Source organism: Calidris pugnax, unplaced genomic scaffold, assembly GCF_001431845.1.
Source record: "Calidris pugnax isolate Ruff unplaced genomic scaffold, ASM143184v1 scaffold5, whole genome shotgun sequence".
Lineage (NCBI taxonomy): Eukaryota > Metazoa > Chordata > Aves > Charadriiformes > Scolopacidae > Calidris > Calidris pugnax.
Genome location: NW_015090814.1, coordinates 1,133,539 through 1,151,696, shown reverse-complemented (window position 1 = coordinate 1,151,696; position 18,158 = coordinate 1,133,539). Strand labels below are relative to the sequence as shown.

At 40.0% G+C, this 18,158-nt stretch overlaps 1 protein-coding gene across 1 annotated transcript; it reads left to right on the top strand.

Moving 5' to 3' along the window:
- Nucleotides 1–93: 93 nt before the first annotated feature.
- LOC106886589 (gamma-glutamyl hydrolase-like) lies at nt 94–17,941 on the top strand. The gene is made up of 9 exons (XM_014939657.1): nt 94–260; nt 762–876; nt 2,155–2,205; nt 4,849–4,933; nt 8,523–8,661; nt 9,545–9,651; nt 9,761–9,851; nt 11,432–11,569; nt 15,851–17,941. Exons 1-9 carry the CDS (start codon nt 137–139, stop codon nt 15,970–15,972), a joined length of 972 nt encoding a protein of 323 aa, XP_014795143.1. The 5' UTR covers nt 94–136; the 3' UTR covers nt 15,973–17,941.
- Nucleotides 17,942–18,158: the final 217 nt, after the last annotated feature.

Below are 18,158 nucleotides of genomic sequence, written 5' to 3'. Positions count from 1 at the left end.
CCGCCATTTTTTCCACACAGGCCGTAGCGCGCCGGAACTACATTTCCCAGCATGCCCCGCGGCACCGGGCGGGCCTTACCGGGGCTGGCGGGCCGCTCGCTGACGGGAGCGGTCCGTGCTGACGGGAGACGTGGCCATGGGGCGCCTCGTAGGGCTTTCTCTCTTCGCAGCCGCTGCCGTCCTCCTTCTCCTGCTCCGCGGCGCCGTCGCAGCCTCCCTGCGGAGCGGCTCGGCGGAGCGTAACGACAGACCCATTATCGGTAAGGGGAGGTGGGGAGGGCCCGGAGGGTGGCGGTCCCTCAGCTGCCGGTGGCCCCTCAGCTGCCGGTGGCCGCTGCCCGGGGGTTACCGGCCGGCCCAGGGCGGCCTCGCTCTCCGCCTTCGCTGTCCTGAGGGAGGGAACGGCTCCGACCTGCAACCCTGCCGGCTTCTGTGTGGAATCCAAGGGCGCCTGCAGCCTAGGGTGGGTTAAAGCTTTTATAAACGGTGTTACGTTATATTTTCTTAAGGGAAGCCGTACTCCTAAATAGTTAAAGCAGGGAAAATCGAGTCAGCACGGTTGATGGTGTGTGTGTATTCGCTACCTTGTCACCAGGCATCGGAATCGGTGCCCCCCCGTTGTCTCAATTGTTTGTAACTCTGTCAGGCTTTAAATGTAACGCTGTAACCCGGCATATAGGAAACGGGAGTTTAGTTTTCCTTTGGGTGCTTAGCGTTTGCTCTTTGTGTAGTGCTAACTTTCTTTATTTTGGACCTGCCAGGGGTATTGTCACAGGAATGGCGCTTCGAAAAGTTCTACAAATTTGGAAGTTCTTATATTGCAGCTTCGTACGTGAAGTTTTTGGAATCCGCCGGTGCCCGAGTTGTGCCAATAAGGTAGATTTTTTTAATATCCTTACAAGTGGGTAATAATGGTTTGATATAAGGGTATCGTCTTAGAGGCACAGCAAGCAGTTGTGCTGCTTTTCTGTGTGTTTAGAGCTCCTCAAAGACAGTTTGAAGATTCCACAATTTGCAAGCTGTTTTAGAAATCGGAATAAAAGCAGACCGGAACATGAAATTTTTATTATTTCTTCTTATAACCTTCAAATATTCAAAAATACCCTTTTTTTTTAAGCCTGTAAAATTACGTTCCATAATTTGCATCTGTGGTTTTTGAAATTAGCTATATTCAATCTAATTAATAGTGCCCCCAAACACACATAGTTATATATATACACATATTGTCTTCTATCACATTCTGTAGTCTCAGAATTCATTTAATGGAGGAAAGCCATCATTAGTTCTTGAAGAAATCAAAATCCAGTTCTGCTCAAACTATGGGTCACTAACTCCATGTGGTGGTGTATTTTGGTCGTTGGGTAAAAAGTATCAAGAGTGAGGAACGCAACTGACAGTGCTTCACAGCCAACAGTTGTTTATAAAATAGGAAATGTGCTGAAGTCAGATGTTAAAATTATAATTGTCAGAAGTTAAAAATGATGCTAATCGCAACAGGATGTATCTACACAGTCCAGTAAGGACACCAGGTAAGTGCCTGAATCAGAAGCCAATGTTCCTCACGTAGCTGGTGGAGCTTTCAGAATGGTTGCTGACCAGAAGCTTCGTAGATGAACGAAGGCTTCTAATTCGGGCAACTAAGTTAAATGCAGCAAAGCTGGATGCTTTGAACACAAAAAGTGTATCTGTTCTGTGTGAGTGTGGCCATCGTGCTGGTTTGCTGATGTTTTGCTGGTGCTGAGGTCTTTTTCATCTTTCCACCTCTCGAGTATATCTTTTCTGGAGGATGGGTGTGACCTGCTGTATGCAGCTCTGCCCTTCTTGGAGTCAACTGGAAACCGGAGTTGCCGGTCCACAGGAAATATTAACCACTCTACTCATGTAAATGTTAAATTTAGTGAGTGTCTGCAGAGGGGTCTGAGGGTACCTAATCCTGAACTGCTCCAGATAGGCTTCTACTTGTGGTCTTGTGGATTCTCAGTCTCTACTAGAGCTGTTTCGAGTGCAATGTTTCATTTGATTTGGGACTATTTTACTCTTTTTAAAGCATGCTTTCTACACATTTTCTGTGTTTCCGTTCAATAAGGATGACATTTTGGTGGTTAAATATGTATATTTCATCGGTGTTCTTTAACTATTTTCTTGGTGTTTCAGATTAAATCTTACAGATGAAGTGTATGATAAAATATTCCACTCTATTAATGGGTAAGTTTTCAGCACTGATTTTTCTGTTGAAAGATGTGATAGTTCTGGTTTTGAGCTCTGTCGTACTATCGAGTACACTGTCTTTCTGCTCTCCTGGGAGGTTGTGCCGAGCACTGCAGACATGTAAATAGGCTCTAAGACAGAGAGCACTGTTTCATTTGATGTGTCTGCTGCCTTTTCTTTCTGGAGGAGCACGTGTCAGATAATCCACAGCAGTGCCAGGGCTCCTCTTGGCATTCTCCTGTGCTTGTCTTCAGGCACACAGAAGCGGCGTTACAGCGGTTAGCAGCTTTAGAAATGAAATACCCTGCTTCCTCTTGCTTAAATGTTTCCTCTTCCTCATTTGAGTGATCACCTTAATTTCGGTATTTAATAGGACTTGCTGTGAGTTTCATCACTGTTCCTACCCCTTCTTCCCTGTTCCAGCCTTCTCCGTTTCTCCTCTATCATAGAAGTTTCTGATTTCCCATCTCTTCTACCCTTCAAGCTCCAACAGGGTAGGTTTAGATTGAACATTAGGAAAGAATTTTTCACTGAAAGAGGGTTCGGGCATTGGAACAGGCTGCCCAGGGAGGTGGTGGAGTCACCATCCCTGGCTGTGTTTAAGGGCCATTTAGATGCAGTGCTAAGGGACATGGTGTAGGGGAGGACTTTGTAGAGTAGGGTAGATGGTTGGACTCGATGATCCCAAGGGTCTCTTCCAACCTAGACGATTCTATGATTCTATGAAATGATTCTTTTCTCTTTCCGTGCTTTCTCTCTTGCTACTTGAATGGTCTGTCTGGCTTGTTGGGATTCTGTGGCTTAGGCCTTTCTAACTTTTCAGCTGACCTGTGGCAACTGTCCACCCACGCGTTCTTCCTGCATTTTAAATGTGGGATAGTGTGATCTAATTTGAGGCATTTTAATTGTGGACTAAGGCAAGTCGAAACCTTTTATGTTTGCCTTGTGCTACGGCGCGCTCTAGAAGAGTTAAATCAGCTGATTTAACCATCAAGCTTCTCAGGCTTGATGGTGTGTGAGCCACAGCATGTGATTGCGCTACTTGTAGTCACAAGATGAGCATCTTAAACCATGAATATTTTTTTTAAGCTTATGCATGTACTAGAATGCTAATCAACAGGTGTAGAGCTTGCAAATTTAGACCTGTGGGTGTCTGGGGAGAGCATTGACCTCTTCGGCACGCCCTGTTCTCTTAAGACATCGGTCTCTACAGTCTTGTGGTAACCAGCAAGGATAAGATGGTGACACTTTGTGGCTTCTCATGTTGGAGGCAAAATGAATTATTTCATCCCTTTCTCATGGCTGCCAGCCTCTCTTTGGGTGCCAGAAGACCAATGGGGTCTCCCATTTCTTTCTCCCTCAAAGCAGAAGAGGGTGTTAGGCAAGTAGATCCAGTTCCCGTATCCTTCTGTCTTTGCAGTTACTGGCAGCTGGGTTTGTCCTATGTAGGTGACTAAGGATGGTCTGTATTTCCTCCTGTTACCCTGTTGGCTAATGGCTGCCACCGTGTAGCTGTGTGTAAACAACAAGTAAAATCTCTGGAGGGAAGGACTTTTCATTCTGTGGAAAGTTAGACTAAGAAAGAGATATATTGATCTTTCATGTTGTAAGAGCTTGGTTCTGGGTTCTTTGCAGTTGGAAATTATTTATCATTGAAGACCACCTTCTTGAAATCATGAAATTTACTATAGTAGAGACAGAATTTTATGAATGTACTCCTTTGAAATTCACAGTGAACATCAGCAGCTCTAATCAGAGATACTGGAATATGGGTAGCTGCATTTCAGTCTGCGTAGGACAATGTCAAGCCATTATCATTGCTACTTAATGGGTTATTTCCTTTTTGCGTTAGGAGAAATGACAATTGTTTTTCCTAATTAATATTGGCCATTTTGGGGGTTGAACAAAAGGAACAGGTGAAGTGAATTTTCTTCCACTTCCATATAAGGATCACCTTATTTTGTCTAACTAGATCTCTGTAGAAATCTATAATCTGGCCTGTTTTGAAAATACCTTCAGCTATGTTCATTTTCCACAATTCTTCTTTACTGAAATGGAACAGGATGAATTAAGATTGGGGCCAGGATTTTAAAGTGGTAGGGAGAGCCAGCTAAGAGTCAGGGCAGGATTTGACAGACCCTTTTGCATACCAGCTGAAATCTGTATGTTTTGTGTATTTTCTGTTTACTCTCCCCTTCCTTACGTTGCACTGGGCTCAGTAACTACTTTGTGATAGTGACCATTCTTCAGTAGAAGAACGTGAAGATTTAGGATATGATTCAGTTAAAAACTAAGACACCTAAACTTAGCTGTTTGTGTGCACGATAGCTGTCTAAACTCACATAATTAATGGAGTGCTAATAAGTACAGCCAGTGAAGCCTCCAGGGCTGTTCAACCTACTGACCAGGTGGGTGTCCTCTCTAGAAAACCTGTTCGAGTCTCCAGTGACTTTCTTGACTAGCTCCCTGCTGTCCATAAGGGAACTTTAGATTCCTGTCTGTAGATTTCTGAAATGTGGATGTCTTAACCTAGACCTGGATCCTCCCCTTAAAACCACTGTCACTCCTTTCTCTGTGCACGTTGTCCAGGTTTCACTTTGATCACCGTTGCTAATCAGATTCTTGGATGTTGCCTTTCAGGGTACTTTTTCCAGGAGGTGGTGTGGATCTTAAGACTTCAGAATATTCCAGGGTTGCTAAGATATTTTACCACAAGGCATTAGAGGTAATTACTAAGGAACAGTCTGTTCTTGTTATTGTCACTGCTCAGAGATCAAAATGACAGGGAGGCTCATATTTTCGTAGTTTTCCATTGGCATTCAGTGTGCTAACTGTGAGCCAGATAATAAGTAGCTGATTGCTGGCTTCTGATAAAGAATCATTTCCTATCTTAAGATTCAGGCTTCTGACACCCTCTCCTGTTCTGTGTTGTGTCATGGTCTTAAACTCCCAAGATCTTTGGGGTGAGAACAGTATCATTCATTCATTGTACCTACAGCTTTGTGGCTGTGTGGGACTTGCAATAAAGTAAGAATAATTCCTTCCAAAAGCCCAGAATGTCCATTACCATTAAACGTTGAACAAAGAGATAACATAAATGTGATCATTTGTAGAAGTCTCACAACTAAAGTTTAGACTCAGAAGGAATTCTAGAGAGACTCTCAAAGAAACCAATTCACAATAATATGACATTTAGGCCTCCCTCCAAATATATGTTACAGCTAGTGAAACACGTTTATTCTCACTTATCTATAAGTAGATTTAAATGTATCTTTGGAGGTGCAGGTAAGGGATCTACATTAGTATGTTATACCATTTTACCTATTTCGTTGCATTGGTAACTATAAATAGAACAGATTTTAAAAATAAGCACTAGCTTAATTTATAACATGAAAAAGGTGGGAAGAACACTTGAAAGGTTATATTAATTATTTTGTAACATTTATATGTCATTAGCTTTATTAAGAAAAGATTGAATTTATGGGAAAGCTATTTCTTTCCAAGAACACCAGGAAGGTTCTGGATCCTTCTTGAAGATTTAATTTTCTTAGAGCAAGAGAGGTGGTTTTTTTCAGATAGTAATCAACACATTTTGAAGTAAAATTTGCATTGTGGGAAGGAGTGGAGATTCACTGAGCTTTATATACAATCCTTAAGATTTGTTAAGGATCTTCTGTATTCAGGTTGAGTAAAAATGTAAATTTTCTTCCTTTCTTTCCTCTCTACTGATTTATTTTACTTTCAGCTAGTGTTGATTAAAATTGTCACAGAAGTCATACTTTGAAAAACTTTGCCCAATTCTAGAGCCAGTCACGAGTAGTGCTTAAACTGTTGAACCTTAAAGATTCGATGATCTTCAAGGTGCCTTCCAGCCCAAAACATTGTACCGATGATCTTTAAGGTGCCTTCCAGCCCAAAACATTGTATGATTCTGTGTTACCATGGTAGAAGTGCTCCTTGGCAGTGAGGAATTCCTCTTCTGCCCTGGCTGCAGGGCAGTGCAGAAGCAGCAGGGAAGGCAGTGGCATTCACAGGACCAGTCAGCTGCTGCAAGTCACTAATTACCTTTCCTACTCTTCAATCCCCAGGGCACCGATGTCATTTCGATTCTGTGTTACCATGGTAGAAGTGCTCCTTGGCAGTGAGGAATTCCTCTTCTGCCCTGGCTGCAGGGCAGTGCAGAAGCAGCAGGGAAGGCAGTGGCATTCACAGGACCAATCAGCTGCTGCAAGTCGCTAATTACCCTTCCTACTCTTCAATCCTCAGGGCACCGATGTCGTATATTCTTTTGTCTGTCTTTGTCTTTATTCGTGGTGATTGTTAAGTCTGTGCCTTCAACCTGAATCTTGCAAAGAACTCTCTGGCTTTTATGTAAGACAATTAATCTCCTTTGTCTCTTGGAAACTGCTGGCTGTGTCAAGTGCAGCCTGTGTCTCGCTCTTCGCTGTCGGGAGGAGGGTTTCTTGTGGTTTGCAGAACTCTTGCAAAATTCTGTTGACGTTTCACAACGATCAACTGAATTGCTTCTGTCGTAATTTTATGATGGGAGAGACAGGTTTCTTAGGTGGTACGTGCACTTCAGGTGAGTGAAAGGCAGAAAATATTTTTGGGTTCATCATAGTTAACCCATAATAATAAGCTGGATTTGTTTCTGTTGTTTGTGATGGTTGTGTATTCTGATCTTCGTCTTTTGAGACCTAGTCAACACTATAAAATATTGGCAGTTTCACTAATATAAAGTGAGCTACAACAGTGACTGTTATATTATGACAGATTATATTAGCAGGTACAGAACTGACTGAATTTTTTTTTATTTAAAGTGTGTGAGGTCTCCTTTTCTCTTCATTTTCAAACGTTCACGATGGGAAATGGCTTGGTCTCACTCTGCTTTAACATCAAGACGTGAAAACTAATCCCAATACAAGTCAATAGAAATTTATTAGCCACACAAAAACCTACATTGAAATACTGTTCTTAGCTTTTAAATTAGTTTTTAAAATGTGATGTCTTGGCTGTTTTTCAATCTACGCTTAGCCTCCAAGCTAATGTTTATTTAAAAAAAAGGGCAGGGGCACAAAAAGTTTACAGTTTAGTTGTAATTGTACTTAAACTGTAGTCCATTTTTTTGCCATTAGTGGTTTTATTCCTCCCTTACATAAAAGAAAGACAGTGGAGTTGCAAGTCCTGTGTCTCTAGCCGTGTGTGATGGGTGGTCATGAAGACCCTGCAGTACTATTAGCCTTCTTTCTGCAAATCTTCCATGTTTTGCTCCAAGAAGTGCTTATATTGCCTTTTATTACCATTTCACAGTAATGCAGCAGGGTAACATTTTTATTCCAAGCCTGTAATTTCAGCTTTCTCAAAAATGACTTTTAAGAAGCAGCTCTTCGGGGGCTGGACGTGGGGTGGGGTTTTATGCATAACTTAAAAATGTTTAGAAAACAAGTTAAGAAAGGCTACTCAGATTTCACCAAAACAAGAGTTCTGAAACATTCCAGCCTCTAACATACCCTTACGATCAGGAATAAACCACACAAAAATGCAAATTTCTACTGTGTGCATGCACTGTGCTTTGTTAAGCGACAAGAAGCTGATTGCTCTTTTTGCTTTCCTTTTCTCCCTTTTGCTTTCTTCTCTCGTTTTTGCACTCACCTGCCAATTTTTATTCTTTTGAAAACGATTATCCCTTTTTTATGTTGTTTAAACTCAACATTTATCTTTCTGGAACACAGGTCCAGACCTGCTAGTTAAAAAGGCACATCAGTATGTCCCTTAATGCCCTAGCCATGCTAGTAACAGGATTTATGTTTTCTTAATACAGATGGGTGGGCAAAGGCATATGGACGTTGTAAAGGGCCCTTGCTGTAAAGGGACCATAAAGTGCTTCAAATAAAAGTGTGAATTGTAATGAATAGACTTTCCAAATGGTGACAGATTGATTTATGTCCCTTCTTCCTATTGCCTTTTTTATAGAAACGCTGTCGTTTTGTGGTTTCTCTTTAGGCTGCTCTCGACATTACTTATTCATAGAACAGAACAATCAAATTAATATCAACATTAGGGTGAGTTTACTGCTTTAATAGGCATGTGTATATCCCCTAGCCATCATATTGTAGGAGAAAAACTAAGGGAGTCAGTGGTTATTTCAGTTGTAATTGAACTGTTACAATTCCTCTGGTGGCAATTTGTACTGCTGTAGTAGGTTTGCTTCTCAGCTACACAAGAGCAAGCAGAAAGAGTAGGAAGTCCTCTTCAGTCTTCTTTCTGTAAATCTTTAGTACTTTTTTGTGATGCTGTTGTTTTTTATTTTGAAGGCAAACGACAAAGGAGATTATTTCCCAGTATGGGGAACATGCCTTGGACACGAGGAGCTTACGTATCTCACAAGCGGCAAAGTTTTACTTGTTAACACCAAGACACAAGGGTTTGCCCTCCCTCTGAACTTCACCTCAGGTGAAAAATCCATTACGTCTCGTGTCTGAGTTTTGCTGAGGGGTGTTGTGTTTTAGTTGTGATAAATATGCAGGGAAGAATATTTGGGAGGTTTCTGATGATTATCCTGTTAAATTCTTTCTTACTAAGTTGCCATGACTTTATAAAAAAAAGGCAGCACAACTCTGTCACTTGAAAGCAGAGATGTGAGCACGAGCCACGTGGAACTAACAGCAGTCAGCAAAAACCACAGTTGTGGCTCCTTGAGTCAGTTGATAATTTGGACCTACAGAAATAATGTGGATTTAGATCCCTTTTTGTTACCAAGTTGAACTGTTCCTGGGTCCAAAACCTATCAAACTCGAAGAGCAGGTGATTTTAAATTTTTCAAATCTCATCTTTCCTAATAATGAATATTAACATCACCGTCCCACTTGCTCAGGGTTGAAATCAGAGAGATCCCTTAAGATAGAGCTGTGCCACTCAGCAACACTGGTAAAATGTGGCCTCTGTTGGTACTTTATCATTTAATTTGTGAGTAATCCATCTGTTGACCATGGAGCATTCACAAATTCTGTCACTTGTACTCCTTGTGAATGGGAAGGTGACTGAAATGAGTGGTAAAGAATGATGCTTGTTTTAGTGGAAACTTGTTGGCTCCTCTCTGGGTCAAGACTGGAGGACAGTGGTAATAGCATATTGGAAACCTGTTATTTCACTGATTTATTTTTGATTTATTTTTTTTTTCCTTGCCACCTATTCTAAAATCATAAAGTTATACTACAGAAAAAAAGTTTACTTTAATACAGTATTCTATTAAATTTGTCTCCTGTTCAGTTATTAGTCCATCTGTTAGCAACTCGGGTAATGGACAATATCCTTTTTTCATTTTTCATTGTAATAGGTGCAAAAAACAGTAGATTATTCAGGAACTTCCCTGGTGATGTATTACACGCGTTTGCTACTGAGCCATTGACATCAAACTTTCATAAGTGGAGCCTCTCCATGGAGGTATTTGATCATTTTATTTCCTGAACACAGATGCATTTGGTCTGTTAAACCTAGAAATAAGTCAGCAAATAACATATGTATTTTTTTTTTTTCCCCTTCCTTGTGACAGAATTTCACCAAGAACGAAAAGCTTCGTAATTTCTATAATGTTCTGACCACTAACACGGATGGTGAAGTGGAGTTTATATCTACCATGGAAGGTAGGGAAATGAATTCCCTTTGTCAACTGTGACTGTAACAAACTAGTTCTTTTGAGGTGCTTTGACATTGATGTAATTTGTACCACGAGCTTGCTGTCCCAATAGCAGGGTGAGCATCAGCCCTGCCGGTGCTCTGGCTGTGAGGAACTGAATTTCACTGAATTTTAGAGTTGGAAGGGACCATAGAGATCATCTAGTCCAACTCCCCTGCTGAAGCAGGATTGCCTAGAGCTAGAGCATGTTACTCAGGAGCATCCAGGCGGGTCTTGAAAATCTCCAAGGAAGGGGACTCCACACCCTCCCTGGGCAGCCTGTTCCAGGGCTCTGGCACCCTCACCGTGAAGAAGTTTCTCCTCATATTTGAGTGGAACCTCTTATGTTCCAACTTGTGCCTGTACTCTGTTTGCATTTTATCTTTTGGGTACATATCTGAGAGCCTAATTAATTATTTCCCTCACCCACTTGTTCCCCTTCCAGATATGCTGTTATGCTTTAGCCTGTTAGGAATATTTGAGTGCTGTGGTGTGAAGTTGCCTCGAGTGTGTTTTGCTCCAGGCTCGCTCAGCTCAGGAAACGAGCTGGCTCTTTAGGGAGTGGTTTATCTCAAATCAGTGCACTACTAACAGCTCTGCAGTAAGGCCCATGGGATTCTTCCATGAGGCAAGCTGGCTGTCCTCCAGAGCAGAGGAACAGCACTTTGATCAGAAAACCTGATTAGGCTAATGACAGACATCTCCCCGTGCCTGCGAGCGGCTTATCGTGGAGCGGTCATCAGCTGCTGGAAGAGAGTTAAGGACTGGCTTCCCCTTGGTGTGTCAGGCCTGGCACAGAGTAAATGGAGGCTGCCCCTGGATCTACTGGGCTATCAGGGAGATCCTGGCCTTGGATCTGACCCATGGAACTGCCAGGGATACCCCATGTGGCTGTGAATATTTTGGGTTGAGTGATGTTGGCTGTAGATAGGAAGTTTTGAGACCGATACATTCGTAGCATTATTTTTTAATATATAAATATTAATTCTGAAATGAATAATCCAATAAAAGTGAATAACAGGAAGGCTGGGGAGAACCTGTTTAGAAGGGCCTGCAGTGACAGGACGAGGGGCAATGGCTTTAAGCTGGAGGGGAACAGATTTAGATTGGAGATAGGAGAGGGTTCTTTACTGTGAGGGTGGTGGAGCACTGGAACAGGTTGCCCAGGGAGGTGGTTGAGGCCCCATCCCTGGAGATATTCAAGGAGAGGCTCGACAAGGCCCTGGGCAACCTGGTCTAGTTGGGGGGGTCCCTGCTGACTGCGGGGAGGTCGGACTAGATGACCTTTGGAGGTCCCTTCCGGCCTGGGCAATTCTATGATTCTATGATGGACAAAAATCTTCTTGCATGGAATGCAGCCCTTCTTTTAGAATATCCATTTTTTTCCTTCAGTTCTGCTGTGCCTTTCAACTTGCTATTTAAGACTCTGTGAAACTGTTGATGAGTGAAGTATTTTTATAGCTTATCCTTTGAGTTTCTTTTGCAGTCAGACTAAGCATATAATTCTTAAAGTATAGACCTTGCTTACGTGCTTTGTGTTTGTTGCAGCGTATCAATACCCAATTTATGGTGTCCAGTGGCACCCAGAGAAAAACCTTTTTGAGTGGAAGAATTCACCTGGCATTCCCCATTCTCCATCAGCTGTAAAAGCAGCCTATTATATAGCTGACTTCTTCGTTAATGAAGGTAAAAAAGTTTATAATCTATAAATGTCAGTTTTTAGAGTGAAAGGTCGGTGAAAATCTTTGAAGAAGACAGAGCTCTTTTTCGGTTGTCAAAGTTCAGTACCTCTTACTGCTTTCTGAGAAGATTACTCTGCAAGCTTTATAGGCTTATAAAAAAACCAAGGGATACTAGAAATAGAATGGCTTAGTAAAAGTGACATCAAAAGGCCAGGCATTCCACAAACTCTTTTCAGTAAGCTGGCTCAAAAGTCTGGTTTGTGCTGTGACTTTCTATCATTTTGAATGATCAGTGTAACATTTTTAGCCTCCCTTCTACAAAGATAATTAAATAAAAAAAAATAATACTCCATTCATAATTCCAGAGGTTTCTTCAGTTCCAAACTGAGTTAAAGTCATTCAGTGTATTCTCAGTTTTTGCTTGCAAAATATCTGCACCGAGGTGATGAATGCTGCTTGGGCAGTATGTGGATATATCAAAGGGGTGCAATATAGTGCCCAAGTTGTATACTCTAGACAGCACAATAAGTTTTTGAATTTTACAGAGCTTCTAATTTGTTTGTTTATAGCCTAGGAAGCTGGAAGTAACTTAATATGTAAAATTTTGATAATTTATGACACTTCTGGTCTATTTGCTATAAATAAGCAGGATATAAATGCAAGAGTATTGGAAGGGATCCAGCTTTTTTTATTCCTTTATTTATACTTACTAAACCCTTCTGCTGAAATACCATTTTCATATTTTAAATGGACTATTTCTGAAATCATCCCACAAGATTGATTTGGACTATGAAGAACATAATCAATAACCTAATTGAGTTTGGTCTCTCGAGTTCATCTCTAATCAAGACTCACCTAATTGGAGAAAGCAGACAGTGATTTAAAGAAATACAACTTGTGCTGACCTGGTCAGTGAGGGTATAGAAATAAAAGTTGCTCTTCATACAAGTTTAAGGCTCTTTTTCATAATGTAGTTCTACTCTGCTTTGTGAAGAGGCAGCAAAATCACATAAAATTCTTTGTCAGTGTCCATAAGCTTTATTTTAAGAATTTTGATTGGGTACTTATGAGAGACTTAGACAAAAATAAAGGGGAAAATAGGAGAAAGCATAGTATTAGTATAAGTCTTTTTTTTTTTTTTCTCTAATACAAGAATGCAGCATGTTTTCTAGTTTTGTTTGCCACATTCTCTAGTATCTGTCTGCACACTGTTATGGGCAGAAGTGAGGTTGCACAGGCCTTTATCCAAGTAAATGTGGCAAAGTAAGTGCCAGCTCTGCTTGCAAGTCCTGGTGAGACCCACAGTGCATGTGGCTTTTTATATATATGTATACACACAAAAAAAGTCATTTTTGGATCTGTGGACCTTCAGTTGTAGTAGAACAACCTTGTGTCAGGCAGCTGTATGTGTCTACATAGCAAATCATGTGTTACTCTGCATTACCTCTCCAGTCTGTGTACAGCTGCTCCTACTGAGTGATTCATATTGTTACATTGCAATGAGTATTCCATGTTTTTAGCTAATTAAGGCAGAGTGTCTTCCTTAACTTTGCAAATAAACCACAGGGTGAAAAATGTGAACTGCTTTCAGCTGGTAAAAATATACTTATCTATGGTCACTTAATAACTAAACCATTCTAGTGAAATATCATTTTCATGTCGATCCATGTTAATTTGTGTAGAGTTGTCAACACGATAAACCAGAGGAGGATTCAGGTTTTGTTGCCCTCACCAGCACAGTCCAGGTCCTTCAGTTCTGCTGTGCCTTTCAACTTGCTATTTAAGACTCTGTGAAACTGTTGATGAGTGAAGTATTTTTATAGCTTATCCTTTGAGTTTCTTTTGCAGTTAGAATAAGCATATAATTCTTAAAGTATAGACCTTGCTTACGTGCTTTGTGTTTGTTGCAGCGTATCAATACCCAATTTATGGTGTCCAGTGGCACCCAGAGAAAAACCTTTTTGAGTGGAAGAATTCACCTGGCATTCCACATTCTCCATCAGCTGTAAAAGCAGCCTATTATATAGCTGACTTCTTCGTTAATGAAGGTAAAAAAGTTTATAATCTATAAATGTCAGTTTTTAGAGTGAAAGGTCGGTGAAAATCTTTGAAGAAGACAGAGCTCTTTTTCGGTTGTCAAAGTTCAGTACCTCTTACTGCTTTCTGAGAAGATTACTCTGCAAGCTTTATAGGCTTATAAAAAAACCAAGGGATACTAGAAATAGAATGGCTTAGTAAAAGTGACATCAAAAGGCCAGGCATTCCACAAACTCTTTTCAGTAAGCTGGCTCAAAAGTCTGGTTTGTGCTGTGACTTTCTATCATTTTGAATGATCAGTGTAACATTTTTAGCCTCCCTTCTACAAAGATAATTAAATAAAAAAAAATAATACTCCATTCATAATTCCAGAGGTTTCTTCAGTTCCAAACTGAGTTAAAGTCATTCAGTGTATTCTCAGTTTTTGCTTGCAAAATATCTGCACCGAGGTGATGAATGCTGCTTGGGCAGTATGTGGATATATCAAAGGGGTGCAATATAGTGCCCAAGTTGTATACTCTAGACAGCACAATAAGTTTTTGAATTTTACAGAGCTTCTAATTTGTTTGTTTATAGCCTAGGAAGCTGGAAGTAACTTAATATGTAAAATTTTGATAATTTATGACACTTCTGGTCTATTTGCTATAAATAAGCAGGATATAAATGCAAGAGTATTGGAAGGGATCCAGCTTTTTTTATTCCTTTATTTATACTTACTAAACCCTTCTGCTGAAATACCATTTTCATATTTTAAATGGACTATTTCTGAAATCATCCCACAAGATTGATTTGGACTATGAAGAACATAATCAATAACCTAATTGAGTTTGGTCTCTCGAGTTCATCTCTAATCAAGACTCACCTAATTGGAGAAAGCAGACAGTGATTTAAAGAAATACAACTTGTGCTGACCTGGTCAGTGAGGGTATAGAAATAAAAGTTGCGCTTCATACAAGTTTAAGGCTCTTTTGCATAATGTAGTTCTACTCTGCTTTGTGAAGAGGCAGCAAAATCACATAAAATTCTTTGTCAGTGTCCATAAGCTTTATTTTAAGAATTTTGATTGGGTACTTATGAGAGACTTAGACAAAAATAAAGGGGAAAATAGGAGAAAGCATAGTATTAGTATAAGTCTTTTTTTTTTTTTTCTCTAATACAAGAATGCAGCATGTTTTCTAGTTTTGTTTGCCACATTCTCTAGTATCTGTCTGCACACTGTTATGCATGTTTTCTAGTTTTGTTTGCCACATTCTTTAGTATCTGTCTGCACACTGTGTTACGGGCAGAAGTGAGGTTGCACAGGCCTTTATCCAAGTAAATGTGGCAAAGTAAGTGCCAGCTCTGCTTGCAAGTCCTGGTGAGACCCACAGTGCATGTGGCTTTTTATATATATGTATACACACAAAAAAAGTCATTTTTGGATCTGTGGACCTTCAGTTGTAGTAGAACAACCTTGTGTCAGGCAGCTGTATGTGTCTACATAGCAAATCATGTGTTACTCTGCATTACCTCTCCAGTCTGTGTACAGCTGCTCCTACTGAGTGATTCATATTGTTACATTGCAATGAGTATTCCATGTTTTTAGCTAATTAAGGCAGAGTGTCTTCCTTAACTTTGCAAATAAACCACAGGGTGAAAAATGTGAACTGCTTTCAGCTGGTAAAAATATACTTATCTATGGTCACTTAATAACTAAACCATTCTAGTGAAATATCATTTTCATGTCGATCCATGTTAATTTGTGTAGAGTTGTCAACACGATAAACCAGAGGAGGATTCAGGTTTTGTTGCCCTCACCAGCACAGTCCAGGCTGACACTGCAGCTTTCAGTAGGCTGATAACTCTGATCAACACGATAAACCAGAGGAGGATTCAGGTTTTGTTGCCCTCACCAGCACAGTCCAGGCTGACACTGCAGCTTTCAGTAGGCTGATACTCTGCATTTCTTTTAGTGTTACAAGTACTGGTGTCTCTGGTAGGTACTGCCAATATCTCATGAATAAATATATATTTTTTTTTGCAGTCTTGGCTTTAAATTAGTAATAAAATTTCTCCCTCCCCTGTGAGAAATTGGATGTAACACCCCCGTAATAAAATACTGGGGTAACCAGCTTTCTGAAGATGTATCTTCACAGTTCTTCACGTAGTAGTTACTGTAATTCTATTTAATAATAACTTACTTTCTTGAGAAAGATACTGTCAAAGAGGGTAAGGGTGAACTGATCTGTACTTTTACAATGTTTTACAGCCCGGAAGAGCCTACACCATTTCCCCAGTGAAGATGAGGAAACAAAAGAATTGATTTATAATTATACTCCAATTTATACAGGAACATTTTCTCCGTTTGAGCAAATCTATTTTTTTGATTGAGCGTTGTGTCAAAGGTGCGGTGTTGCTATTTATAAGTGGAATTACTTGCCAGCATTCCAGAATTTAATCTGCACGTGACAGAAAGCCAGAACAGTTCTCTTCCTTTACAATGATTTATCCTGTGTTTCTTCTGTGCTGTTGGACCATTAATATAAAAATTTACATTCTGTAACATAATAATTGTTGTGTATCACATTTTAAGGCAAGCTACAGGAAAAAAAAGCATTTTTCTTCCAGGGAAGAGGTCTTGATTGTGCTTATAAACTGGGAAATAATCAGGTTATTACAGGAAAAACACTGTATTCATGTATTTTAAAATGTAAGAGTTATCTTTGTAAAATGTTGTGGACTATGATAGCACTAGAGGCTTCAGTACATTCCTTATAAAATCTTACCCTTTCCAAATGATTTAACAAATGAGATTTCTGATCTTGGGTTTGTTGTAAATATGTGCATGTACTTGACAGTTCTTGACAGGGACTATTTGGTCATTTGGAAAAAAACAACATCATAAGGAGGTATGATAGCAAAGAGACATTTTTGCCTAAAAAGCACATTTATATCCCATTTGTGACGCTGTTTCTCTTATACGTTCAATGTTGTTTGGGAGTGCTTATGCCTTGTGATGTCTACATAAATACAAGGATGCAGTGTAAAACTCTGCATTGCAAATATCAGGTGAAGTAAGTAAGTTTGGAGGGCACAGTTTAGTGCTGATTCCACTTTCTGTTTTTTTCAAATTCAACTTTATATGTCCTCCAGGATTTTGTCTAAGAGTAGCTGGAGTCAGCAGACAGATAGGAGATGCAGACAGCCATTTTTTTTCTATTTAAAAGAATGTAAAACTTAATGTTTCCTTTCCATCATCTGGCTTTTTCTGTAGCTACTGATAGAATTCTCCCTTTGAGTCCAGAGGTAGTTTGGCATTACCTTAGTGAAGAGAGTAGTTTCTTTCTGTCTTGTTGGATATTTTAATGGTGCTAGAAATCAAACAGCAGATGAATGTATATGAGAAACCTATTGATGTTGACATAACGTGGTAACAGCAGTTGCAGTCTATACACTGTGATGCCTTTTTTCTTTTTTTTGGGTCTTTTCTTTGCTGCACACTTGGTGAAAATTTTGCTCAGTGGTTTTGTGTGATGTCCAAAAAAGGAACCGAGATGAGACAATCAAATACAACTCTCCTCTATTGCACAGCTTCCAAACTCTCTGAACATCAGTGGGGATTTGAAGCTTAGGAAGAATTCAGCCTTGTACCTCAGCTCTGTTTTGTAGTACCTTATATGCTCAAGTACCACATCTGAATAAAGCTGGTACATTTCTCAGGTTTTTCAAGGAAAGGACTCTTTATAACTTGTTCTTTATCGTGAAACAACTGCCTAAGAGAATGTGAAATGCATTAGTTAGAAAACTATAAAGCAACATTAACTGTGACTACCAGAAAGACACTACCAGGTAATTACAAACGTCAACACGTGATATTTCAGATTATTTCTACATTTATCAGACCAGCTAAATTCAGTAAATGGAACTCTTTTTTTAATATAGGGGACTTTATTATATTAACTCTATTAGCTGAGTGGAGCCAAGAGTAAAAAGAGGATTATGCTCTGCAGTTGCACGTAAGTGTAGTAGCTGAGATGGTTACAAACCAAGTCCAGTCTTCTACTTAGTCAAGCTGAGCTCTTCAGAAGAGCCCCAAGAACTTGCCTAAGTAAAGGAGGGCAGGATTTAGCTTTAAAAACAGGGATCAATCTTGCAACTGAAATGTCTGCTAATTGCGAATGGCAGTAATTAGTTCCTAAGTGTGCAACTGTAAGGAATATTGTGTGTAATATGGTGAGGGAGCAGTGATTGTATTACAATTTGTATGTGTCTTTTCCTTTATATTCTTTATCTTGTAAAGCCTTGTTTGATGGCACTAATGATTTTTCTATGAGACATGAAATAAATCTTTATTCAAGCAGATGTGTATTTTGTCCCCTTTTAAATCCCACAGAGGGAGCATTAACAGTCATTGTGTTTTTATTTCCATCTGTGACAGTCACAAATCAGGAGGGGACTGCAACCTGTGTCCCTTTGGTGTGGTTGTCTCAACAAGGCAGGTCAGGGTGAGTGAGGTCCATGGCCCGGCATGGACATACCTACAGCACAGTTCAGGGAGGAACCCCACTCTTAGAGCC

Excerpts from the sequence above, each read along its gene's own strand:
- LOC106886589 (XM_014939657.1), top strand. The coding sequence starts at position 137 with ATGGGGCGCCTCGTAGGGCTTTCTCTCTTCGCAGCCGCTGCCGTCCTC. Across the intron at positions 9,652-9,760 it reads AGTGGAGCCTCTCCATGGAG|AATTTCACCAAGAACGAAAA; the intron begins GTATTTGATCAT and ends TCCTTGTGACAG. Across the intron at positions 11,570-15,850 it reads TGACTTCTTCGTTAATGAAG|CCCGGAAGAGCCTACACCAT; the intron begins GTAAAAAAGTTT and ends AATGTTTTACAG.